We start from the raw sequence: 12,554 nt of genomic DNA on the forward strand, positions 1-12,554 counted from the left end.
ACGCTTCTGAGAACGCAACACGTTACTTAAAAAATAAGTAAGGGGGCAACTGTTTCCTACTATGACTCAGCAGTGAGTACAGGAAGTCAACATTAAAGAAAGAAGAAAAACAAGAAAAACAAGCTTTCTGTCTGCACCGTGCCGAAGAATGGAACAAGTAGGATTCCACTGCGGAAAAGAACTCGCGCAGAAGAAAGTGTCGGGCATACCGCGTTGTTGATATTGTAGCTAATTCCGGTTGTCTTCAGCTAGAATGATTGTTGCGATAGGTGGGGGTATAGCGAGCCAAAGCGGCTCCATATAACAGATGAAAGTACAGCTCGCGTTATGTAACGTGTTTACAATCTGGCACGAAGCTTAATTCAGTTTTCTTTGAGCAACCTGTCGCAATCTATTGACGTTGTACTCATATATAGTATATGCGGTTCTCTACATATATCCAACCATTTAACGGAGGGTGCTCATACTGGCAGTTACTGCGATATCCTGACGTGGTAACAGGAAAGAGATAAAGAGTAGCCCTCTACATAACATTGAATCATCTCACGCTGTGTGCGCAACCTGAAGTCTCCTGAAGTCTGCTAATGACACCAGTATCATTAGCGACGCTTTTCCATTCCAGTTTTCCCGCGTGGGCGTTTCTCGTGTGCTGCCGCCAGTGGAAGCTGATCGTCCTTACTCTTGCTACAAGCTATAATATAGCCGGCGACGTATTATTGCTTTATTTTGAAATTGGTGTAAGAAACCACAATAAATAGTTTTAAGTTAACCATTGTTCTAGTGAATAAACGCCTTGATGCGTAGACAATAATAATGACCTTCTCTGGGCCTGATTCTCGGCTTTTCTAATGTCACTCTGTTTTCGAGCGCACTCGCAATTACGCAAGAGCTTGAGGAATAAAAAGAATACGTGGGCTGGAATATTTCTTATTCAAGTGCTGAAGTAGGCGAGTTGGAATTGCGAATGCGTATTAGCTAACCAGCGCTCTGTCTACCTTTCGTTGTGTTCTTGTAAGAATGTGAATTTCTGAGCTGGCGAGCTAATACGGAATATTTCTTCAGCGGGCGAAAATCTTGCACCGTCTTTTGAAGATGGCATCGCAAGCCAGCCACCGCACGTGTCAGTGAGAGCTCGCATAGAAACAAACAAGAAATTTCGGTGCGTTATTTGATGACACTACCCTCTCCGATGACTCCTACCCTCCCCCTCATCGTATCCTCTCGCACTAGCCGACCTTGCCTATCTTGACCCTGCACTGGAATCCTCTCCCCGCCAAGGGTCGTCAGGAAGAAACTCGGTCTCAAGGACCAATGACGCCGCTTTGCTTTCTTCGTGCCAGCCTGTTGCCTTCCATTCGCACTTTTGCATTCATTGCGCCCAGACCATCGGGAGGTACCGTAGTTGCTCGCACTTAGGCCGATCTAGATAAGCAGGCCAATGCAAAAGAAATGAAAGGTCTGTAAATAAAGAAGCCTGCTCGACTGCAAACCGACTCAGAAAAACAGACACTACCAGCGCACTTAACGTGATTTTGTCGCCCCCCGTACGCAACTAAGCCATAAGGGTGGCGTTGGTGCTCCTCTTGAACGCCGAGAAGACCGGGGTTCTCCATTACATATCAGAACACCTTGCTGCCTAAGCCCTAGCGCCAACTCTTGTTTCCCTTTTTCTATCTCATCTGTCTTTCCTTCGCTAGGCCACGAGCATACTTATCGAAATAAATTCATTCATTCATTGAATTATTCATTTGTTCGTTCAGTAATTTTCTCCGCTTATACTAGTCGAAAGTAACTTGTATCGTAAGCTCCCTCTGCAGTGTGGGTTGTCAGCCGGTGCATGGTGCGCGAAGCGTGCTGTGGAAGCCGTATGGGAACCAGATCTTCGAATTCAGGCCGACCCAGTTCTTTCGTGTTCGATATCTCTTAAGAAGTGTACTGTGTCAGCCTACATTCGAGTAAATGCGGTATCTGCGCGAGCCACACAACCCGTGCAGCCGGCCAAGCAATAAACAAACCCGACGGAGATCCCTTACGGCGCGCGAGACCCACTTGGAGTGACCGTGACAGCTATACGCCGTGGTGAGAAAAAAACGCGCCACCAAGGGTTTCCTAACCGTCGCAATCGCGCTGGGAGAAAACTGAACGCGCCACTATCGCCGACCCGTTTTTCTCGAGTCGTACGATTGCGGTCTAGCCTGCTGCTAGGCTGGCTTGCCGACGCCGGCACCGCTGCGAGCGAGTATAACAGCCTACGGGGTCAGGGACTGCAGCGCAACTCTCAAGAAAGTCCAGCGACAGCCGAGCAGTCTGTAGCGAGACGTTGCGTGGATGTCTAGAATAGCGCGTGGCATCTGGAGAAGCGAGCAGTTGAAAGTTGGATGTGTATGACGTTGCCTGGATGTCTAGAAGACTGTGCACGCTCCTCTGGAGGAGTGAGTAGCTGAAAAGAGAGAGTCTACCCAGCAAGGCGCCGTCCGTGCGCTTCTAGGGAAGCGAGTAGTCGGCTGGACGTCTGCAGCAAGACGTCGCTTGCACGTCGAAGATTGTGCTCTTCTGGAGAATCAATTTTTCGACAGGAGAAACATACTGCTGGCCTCCGGAATGTGTCTTGAAGGTGAAGATTTAGCAGTGAGCATACCAGGCCATGAGCAGTGGCGAGAACCTATCACCACCGCGAGTGTTTGCGAGAAGCGGCTGCGGTGACCATGACGAGGAGACGAAGCGAGCAACGACGGTGCCTGTCTTCCCGGTTGCACATGCGTGAGTGGACATGAGTTCAAAACAAAAGTCGGCATTTGGGCTATAGTCGCGCTAATTTGGCGTCGCCGTCGTTGAAATCTAAGAACATGCGAAAAAAAAATATTGCGACATATCTGGCCGTGCTCCCTTAAGTCCATTATTTGAACTAAGTATAGCTAAATATAACTATATAACTAACTTTATATAAATATAAATATAACTAAATACGTAATGAAGAGTGAAGCATGTCGAACCGGCTGTCAACAGCTAGCAGTTGCCTAATGTGATCTTTTTCTTTCTTTTTCTTTGTTTTTACATGATTCAGGATCAATATCAGCTATTTTATTACTCCTGTACTTTACCTATACGCGTCAGATTGAATATTCTTGAGCACACCGATAAGACGCTGTAACGAAGATATTTGGAAATCTGCTTGCGTGGCTTGCTCATTAGTAGATTTCAAAAGTGAAGCCTCTGAAATGATTACCTAACACTGGTACGGCGCGCCGTATCCACGGGCCGTATTCTCGGATGACTACCGGCAAAAATTTACTACATACCACTTGGCGTCCAGAAATGCTTGTACAGTGTCATCGTGGCTTCGGTTTTCATCATGCGTAGGTGATTTCCCAAAGGGTTCTCTAAAACTCTACATAATTTGTGGCGAGGCCTTTTTCGTGTTCCTTGAAATCTGTGTGCGTACACAGTAATCATACGCACAGTATTGTGATTTTAGCATGAAATGGGAGTGGACTAGTTGAAAACAGCACGTGGTATGTGCATAGCTAATGTGTTCTTTAACGCACTGCGTGCATACGCCTGTACCGTTCGTACATCTTCGCGCATAAGTTATTGGAACGCGGAACGTCTCCGCTACGTTAGCAGTCGTGGTACGCGCTCTTCATTTCACTGGCATGCTAGCTGCCTGACTTTACAGTTAATTTGACGCCTGGGTTGGAACAAATTACAGACCGATCTTTTTCGTCTCTAACTCTTGTACTGAACCATCACGCGAACCATAACGCCTACAGCTATGACCGATAACTCTCTCAGGTGTTACTTTCGATGACGCGTTGATTGGCTAGACCAGCTGAGGCAGATCCGACGGAAGGACCGGCGTTACTTTCACCGGCGTTACTCTACAATCGTATAGACCGAATGCATTGACAGGACACCCATTGCTTTAATGGGGCGTCGCACTGGTACCGTTACAACACACAACGCACTAAAGTAGGACGGCCTGCCACCAAGTGATGTCGATAAGTTCCTGCTTACAGAACTGGGGCGACATATATTGGAGGTAAAAGACGAGCTTAAAATTGTTTCTCCTGTTCTGTTGCTTTGTGCTAACACATTTCGCGCTCAGCTTCGTGAAAGTGCGTAGTAGCGTCGCAGTTAAGCGTACTGCTAGTGAGCAGAAGTGATGAGTACCGCTCTCGAAGGCAGGACAAACGAAAGAGTCGATAGCGGCTTGTGTCAAGCTTTTGTCTTAGCGTTCGAGAGAAAAAGACTGGCATTATCGCTCGTCTCCAGTAGCCGAAGATTACGATGACAAGCGCCACCAAAACCACGAAGTGCTCTCGGGACATCAGAAGGGGCCGTCTTGAAAATCTGAGAGTACACGAAGCTATCGGCGCTGGGCGGAGGGACGCTTTGGGCTGAAGTGCGCACATGTCCAGCGCGTGTTGTTAAACGGGGCGGGTAACATTTGCCGCTGACGCCTACGCGGTCCCGGAGGAGTGTCTCGGTCACCCGGTCCCGTACAGCAGTGTCCATTGTGTTCCTTCTTCTTTTATTTTTTTTTTCATTATCACCATTACGTGCGTCATTACGGGCTACAGCTTTAGCGGTACTGAGGTGTGAAATTCACTCGCAGACAATCGAACCACTTAAGTGGAACGCGAACTCAATTGTGCAGGGACTGAATTAGCGTCAATACTGACGTCAGTGCTATCACCGATACAAAATAAGTGATACATAGTAGCCTAACAATTAAGAAAAGAAAAAGTGAGGGCAAGGCATCTTTGCGAGCGATATTTATTAACTGCAAGAAGGTGTGAATATGCTGGTGAGAAAACGGTGGAGAATACGAGGCCATGATTGATATAATAAAAGCACTGAACATATCAAAAATGTAATAACACCCGTTATTACATTTCACATTGCTAGCGTACCTGCTTCACTCATTTTTTGTTCTTTTTTTATGTCGGAACTTTGTAGTAAGCCTATCTGGGTAGGCTTGCAAATAAATGTTTTATGTGTTTGTGGCGTGAACGCTGCCATCGAAGTATTCTCGGTATAGAGCACAATCTCATATGATGTAGGCCGACGTTAAGAGAAAGCACAACAACGCAGTACTCTTTTTATACCATTCGTAGGTCTCGCTTCATTTGGTAACCGGACTCTAATGACTGTCAAGCTAGGTCGCTTATCAAAATTTCGATCTTGTATGCATGCGCTAATCACACGGATGAGATCCGATCATCCTAGCACTATGGCGTGTAATGTGCACTCTGCATCTCTTTTCAGTTAGGTGGGAAAGCTATCATTCAAGAAGGACCAGCTTGTTAATCAGATTTTCCCTGCGTGCTGGTCTACGCGCGATGGAACGCTCCACGATCTGTAGCAGAGATGGAGCGTCGCAATTCTCGTGCTTCATTAGATGAAGATTGTGCCTGCGGTGACTGAATGGCAGGGCGTTCCAGTCGGTCGCTACAAGCACTTGGAACTATATTAGCGCCGTTTCGTGCAAATTCCCTTGTTTCAAGTGTAAAATTCACTTTTTTTTTCATCTACCGCTATAAGCCGGGCATTTGGTACAGGAGGTTTCATTGCGTGCGTTACGATCACTATGCCTTAATTGTCATGATGCCACTCGCTACGGTCTCGACCTTTCGGGTCGTTATTCCCCTAGCCATTCGTCGAACTCAAATGCAAAGGCACCGCTTTAATGTAACGACTATCGGACAGCATAAGTTTTTCTGCATCCGAAGGCCGGTATTAGTATTCCGATTCGAGTGGGGTCGCGGCGTCGAGCCCTCTCGCCGCAGATGTCTATCTATCGGTCATTCATTGACTGCGATGGTTTTCGCTGAAAAGATGGCATCACCCTTTTTTCTTTTTCAAGGTTACCATGGAGTTGCATCGACACGTCTGCTTAAATCTACAAAATATATCAATGCGTAGGGGCCGCGGCTTTTATTACTTTCACCCTGAGGTGGCTTGAAACAAAGTGTACAGAGGGTGGGCAGAAAAATAACGATAAAACAAATGGACTGACTGTCGGTCGGTTTATTTAGTTAATTTTTTTGTCGAGATTAAACGAAAGTCATTGTGAGTACCCGCATTAACTGACGCTTCGTGGCGTTAATCAGGCAGCCCCGTGTTAGGCACAAGCTGAGTAATTTTTTGTTCACGAATGTGCGCGATGCTGGAGCCTTGTAATTACAAGCGATTCGATTAATTATGCGGCTTCTTAAACGCTGTTTGCTATATTGGGCGAACGTTCCCCACGTGTTGTTTGACAGTAATACGCGTTATTTATTCTTTCTTTAGTAAAATAATAATAATAATAATAATAATAATAATAATAATAATAATAATAATAATAATAATAATAATAATAATAATGAATGGGAAAATAAGGAAAGAAAACATGAAAACAAGAAAAATAGTATGAATGTAAAGGCACCTGATTCGAGTAACGGTATTTTTTTTTTCTAAGCAGATGGCAATAACGACTAACCGTGGCTTAAGTGCAACGACGTGTACCAGATGCGCGTTTCTTTGAAAAGTGAAGTGGCATCCACGATCCTCGCTTGCACACTGGCGCCCACTTCTGAAACGTGACAACAGCCCAGAGGCAACTCGAGGTTGCTTACTCACAAGTCCCTTATAGAGGAGTCAATTTGCTGTAGTGGCGCGGTCGCGTTGGCCAAGAAATAACTAACGCTGTCGCCTCGGCAACGGACGGACAATCGAAGGAGGCTTTCGTTAGCTGTCCTGGCTTCACGTGATAATCGTCAACAGGCGCGCCTAAATCACAGCGCCAGAGTTGTCAGGTTGCACATTGAAGTGCTTGCCATGTTCTGACTTGCGCTTCCTGAGACCCCTCGTACATTATAATCAACATTGGTTTAAACCCCTTTTCATGTTTATTTCGGAAACGATTGCGTAAAATGTTTATACAGAATACGAAGTCAGATACCCGCGGAAGTGCATGGAAACGGTTTAATTATATTATTGGCGTCAGCTTCCGACAAATAAAGTTCACACTGATTTGACATAAACCGCTGCGTCGTCGCAGACGACTATGAAGTGCCTTTCCAATACCGCGAAATGTCACGAAAATCCAACATAGCAACCCATCACACGATGCTGCACCTTCATTATTCTGTTTATGCGAAGGAAACAAGTTTTTATCATATCGAACATGAGGAATTGGTCATCTTATTGAAAAACGGAGGCCTTTCCTCTGGCATCCAACCCGGATATCTACACAAACCAAAAAGTCTTCTTTTTTATTCTTTCAAGGGGGAGGGGGATGCGTCTGTACCTTACCATTCAGTAATTATAAGTGACCTAAAAAGCTATTATGTCCTCAAGCTGCCTTCGGTTCTCAGGAGCATATATTTAGTTCCCCAGCGGCAGAACTCAATACACATTCACACTTATCTGCGTTTTATTTTGCTAGTTAATTTTACTTGCTTGCTTGCTTGCTTGCTTGCTTGCTTGCTTGCTTGCTTGCTTGCTTGCTTGCTTGCTTGCTTGCTTGCTTGCTTGCTTGTTTTTGGACTCTGCGGTGTGAACTTAGTCGCGCATCCTCTGGTCACGGCCGCTGTATTCGGGCTCAACTGTTTGTTTTCTTTCTCGGTTACATCTTACTTATTATTTTTTGCGGAGTAAGCTGAGGGGAAATGGAGGGGGCAGCAATTGTTGGCGTCCAAAGGGGGGCGCAGAGTGCGGTTGCCACTTCTCTGTAGCTAGCACCACGTTGTTTGTCGCGCCACATCGATAAGAACAAAGCCTCCGTGTGTGCGTGTGCTTCCGGCGAGAGAAAAAAAAGAAATTGGTGTCGGGAGCAGCTTATCCATTATCTCCAGCCAAATGTGAGCTTAGAAACAATCGATAATTGTTCTCACCGCATCTTCCGCTCTCCCCCAGTACAAGCAAGTGGACGTTCACCGCCGTCGTAGGCGATGCAAGACAGAAGCCCGATTTCCTATCACCACGCACGTCACACAATGTTGAAGCGCAGCTGAGATTGTTAGGAAAGTCCGTGGCTCATTTACCGACCGGTGAGAAGCTCGCGCTGTGTGGAGTCACTTTGTAGCTGGGACAGAGCGGAAGGACCGACGAGAATCCCCTGTGCGCTGTTGCGCCAGTGTCGAACTCGAAAGCCACTGCGACCGCAGTGGCGACAGAAAGCTGTTGGCCAGGCCAGAAGCTGTCTTCGCAGAGTGGAACTTTGCAACGTTTCGGGTTGTGGAACGTCGCTTATCGGGAACAGCCTCGTTTGAAAGAAGATCGCGCGAGATTTCGCCAGGAGCAGGCGTTGTGGCGCAGGCCTCGGTTTTTCGACGAGAAGATCGTCTTAAACACGTATTGGCATCGCTTGAACCAGTAAGTTGCCCAGAGTGTCAAAGCGTGATGTTCGCGTGACGGCGTTCTTCTCAAGTGACGTTTCCACCGCCCTCAAGGATATTGCAAGATGCAGATGGGTTCGAGTCGTACGCGCAAAATCAGCGCTGGCTCCGTTCAGTGCGTGGTGTGTCGACACGCCAGCTTCGATGTGATGCCTGTAGGTGCCCGGTATGGCGGCTGCATCGGCAGGCGACCTTCCAAGGCCAACCTCATGCAAAGCCGGTTGCAGCACAACGCGAATGGTCTGCTGCGTCTGACAGGCTACCGCAAACGGCGAGGTAAGACGACGACTACAATGTTACACGTGCGGATTCGATCTTTCTAGCTGCTGCTGCTGCTACTAACTGCCTTCGCGTCGTTATGCATGACTATATTTAGCATCGCTTCCTGCTGGCTTCAACAAGTACCAAGAATAACTGAGATTAACGAATCTGGGTATATGACACTGTCGGTCGTCCAAGTTGTTTTTCCACTCTCTCTATCTTCCATGCAGATAGTTTGTATAACCCGAATAGATTTGCTGATTCTCCGAAAAAAGGTGCACATGACAACGAGCACCTGATTTACGTGATCCCGCATAAGCAAATCAAATCATTCTGTTCGGCTGTCAAAGTTCTTTTCGTTTGTCATACACAGCTGTCAATGAAATATTCTTCGGTTGAGTGTCGCAGGTGATTTTTCAGGATAACCGATATGAGAACCTGCAGGTTTAAGAAAAAGCCGGAATTCGTCCAGTATTTTCACAGGTAATCGCCACATGTTGAAGCGGTGCCACCTGCTCCGAGTCATCGAATGCCGGCGTCGTTGTGAAACAATGGGGCGCCCAGCCGAAGGCCGTGTTTAGACTCGTTAACTTCCGATGGAACGTACCGAGGGTGATAGCGAATAGTAGGACAAAGGGCGCATCGTAATTTACGATCACTGCAGGCCGCCTCGGCGATCCCGTAACACCTGCCAAAAAACCATTGTGTCTCCCGACCCTGAACCAAACCAGCAGCAAGAAAAGCCCCAGCAGAGGCGCGTGTCTGGCACAGCTTCCGAGTGACGTCAGAACTGTTTACCGGCTCCCTCGTACTTTCGCTGGCACTTCTATCTCTGCCGTTGGAAGTCGCCGACGAGTGTACGGTATAAACATGTGACCTATACGTAGTATACGACAGTACACCCCCACATCGTACCGTGTCGCAACTTTAACGGTGAAAGCGAAATCGTAGAGATGTCACCAGTGAGACATTGATGACGGATTTCGGGTCACTGATCGGCCGGTGGGATTCGAGGTCCCTCGGATATCTCCGCGATGGTGAAACGTCCGTTACAAAAACGTTAATTGGCCCGTAAAGGCGTCAGACCGCGAGTGTACTCAGGCAACAGCGCAGAACCTTGGTGGAAGCGAAATGCAAAGAAAACGACGCGCGTTATGAGACGGTGGCGTACCTTGTAGAAGCCGGGGTTAACGAGTGATCTCATGAAACGCGCGCTACGAGTTACCTCACGAGATTGTAAGCTCTCTGTGACGTCAAGTTTAACGATGGGAATGTTACAAGCATGTACCTATCGTTTCAACGACAATACCTTCTTTAAGGACGCATTGTGGGTTCATGTTCATTTACGCATCTGGATGCGCGTCTGCAAGACAGAATGGGACTTTCTGTCTCCAATTACTTAAAAATTGGGTTTTGCATGCCAAACCCACGATATCATTATGAGGCGCGCCGTAGTGGGTGACTCCGGGTCAATTTTGACTACCTGGTGTTCTTTAACCTGCACCCAGTGCGCGGTACACGGATGTTCTTGCATTTCACCCCCATCAAAATTTTCGGTCTCCAAGCCGTCGACGTAGTGTCGTAGAAAACAGCATTTTCCTTTGTCTAGTTCATTTCGTCAGTTGTCTAGTTCATTAGCATCTGCTGACTCGAACTGTGCCCTCCCGACTTCTCGACTGTCAAACTTACCCTGCTTTCGTGATACTTCGCGTCACTGTACACTTATCCTAAAAATCTAGGGTATTGCTTATAAACGACAGCTACATGTGTAGTCTATGTACAAATGTTTTCGAACGGTAAATCTACTTACCACTCCTACACGGCTGTATTCTAGAGAATCTTACCCCATTCTTCTAGCATCCTTTCTTTCACACTCTCTCCTTCCCAAAACGACAGACTGTCGAGCTAGTTGCTCGGGATTCACATTATAAAAAAAAAGTTAGGCCTGCAGTCACGGACACAAGAATATGAATACGGACACGCCGTTTGTGTTGCCGTTTCTCCCTTCTTGCGTCCCTGTCCTCACACCCAATTCTTTTTCTTTTTTCTAACACGTCTCTCCTCACACCTGTCGCATTTGCCTTTCGTACATTTATGCACTACATTGCTACCTTCCTAAGATTTCTCGCGTTGTTGAACTACGCGTACTTCAGTGACGCAGGAGAGGCAGTGTTCACGCAAGCGCCCGCTCGCATTGATGGCGACGCAGCGAGCGTACTCATATACAGGCACTGCAGGGGCGCGGTTTCTGGGGGGACGGTTGATGCGCCGTCTTTCCTCTCGCACGTCTTTGTCGGCGCACCTGCATACATGTACACGAATCACGAGGATGTTTACACTGCCAGACATGGCAAGTGGACAAGGACGTGGCACAACGCCTGTTCTCTTGGCAGCGCCTCGCCGGAGAGCTTCGCGCGCAGCGCGGTTGTGTGAGATATGCCAAAATCTTCTCTAATACGAACTATGCGCTGCGCAGAAAAAGAAAAGATAGAGACTGAGAAACGAGCACCACGGCAGCTTCTGTTTTTATTGCAACTTTGTCTGAACTGCTGACGAAAGCGCCTGTATAATATTATTCAGCTGCAACTTTTGCAATTTTAGACGGCAGTTTACGCGATACGCCAAAATAAGTTTTTCGCACTTCAGATGCGTTGTCCGCGTTCCCGAGAAATTCGTAAAAGCTCCGTGCTGCGAAGTCGGCTATTATGTGTAAATTGCTTTAAAGAAAATGCTATAGGGAAAGTGGGCGGCCTCGAGGCTTCTTCGGAGACGAAAAGGATACTCTTGTTGCTTTTGCAAGTAATTCGTTATGCCAAGTGAGTTTGGGAATCCGCTTGGTGTACAGTCCGCGAATAAGCCATTTTCATTCCCACATGTATTTTTTTTTTAATTTAGGCGTGTTGTAGACATTTCACGGGCGTAGTAGGGGTGTAAACTCGATACGTATTTTATCCCTCTGTCCTGCTGCCGTTTGTCTTAAGTAATGACGAAGCTGCAAGCAGTACATTAAAGACTTTCTGTCAACAAACAAACTGGCACTCGAGCGGTTCGTGTGATCATTCTCAGTACTTCTGACGCAGAGGCGGCATTTTTTCCAAATTTCTACAGCTCACATATTTAAACGAACTCTGTGCAAAATGTCTGCTCAAGCCATGCTAATAGTTCAGTCTAAACCGTGGGAGCGAATTCTCGCCCAAATCGGAAAGGGCGCAATAAAGAAAGATGCGAAGGGCGGGCGACCGGCACCACCTTGAAGTTCCAAAACCGCTTTCCGGTGACGTCACAGACTGCGACACCATGTGGCATTATCTGCTCATGGCAGCTCAAGGGCTTCAATAACAAAATAATGCATTTTAAGGTAAGCAGACTCAGTCTGGCGACCTTCGTAGACTTTGCCTACATACAAACGAAAACCGATATGCGGGAAAATACTGTGAGATACGTGTCGTCACACTAGTGTCATTAGCGTCGCAGATTCCGAGAGCATTTCAGTAAAGCCAAGTTTGGTGCTCATTTCCTCCGCTAACAATTAATCCACCTTTCTCGAATCTGACAGACCCAATTACAGTGTTTTCAAAACATAATATGGTTGCATAAGGCAGTACTGTGTCTCATTAGCGTAAAAATGTGAATGACCCTTAATATAAAAAGATGTTTCTCCTTACTTGCACACTGGTATATGTGAACGCCAATGTTTAGACGTCCATCAATGTGTCTGCAACAGTTCCCCGCGGCTGCTTGCTCTCTATTAAGCACTGCAGCTCGGCCTCGCAACGAGGTAGTCGCACAACTTACAGCCCAGCGGACGTTGAGTGGCCACACACAAAGGCTGCTGCAGCGGCGAGCAACGCTTAATTGAAACCGTCGCTTGCCGCACAATGGTGCAATGTCTCGTCCTCCTGATGATGT

At 47.1% G+C, this 12,554-nt stretch overlaps 1 protein-coding gene across 4 annotated transcripts in view; it reads left to right on the top strand.

Moving 5' to 3' along the window:
* The window catches only part of LOC142582500 (uncharacterized), a 104,830-nt gene that overhangs the window by 53,339 nt on the left and 38,937 nt on the right, over positions 1 to 12,554 (top strand). The window contains exon 1 of one of the 4 annotated variants that reach the window (XM_075692298.1): positions 2,549 to 2,760. The exons of 2 other annotated variants lie outside the window; for them this stretch is intronic. In XM_075692298.1, coding sequence (XP_075548413.1) covers positions 2,706 to 2,760 — 55 coding nt within the window. In that variant the 5' untranslated portion in view covers positions 2,549 to 2,705. Of the gene's footprint in view, positions 1 to 2,548; positions 2,761 to 7,938; positions 8,661 to 12,554 lie in introns of those variants that run through there. One more of the 4 variants, XM_075692295.1, reaches the window with a different exon arrangement.

Source organism: Dermacentor variabilis, chromosome 5 (genome assembly GCF_050947875.1).
Source record: "Dermacentor variabilis isolate Ectoservices chromosome 5, ASM5094787v1, whole genome shotgun sequence".
In the NCBI taxonomy this organism is placed as follows: Eukaryota; Metazoa; Arthropoda; class Arachnida; order Ixodida; family Ixodidae; genus Dermacentor; species Dermacentor variabilis.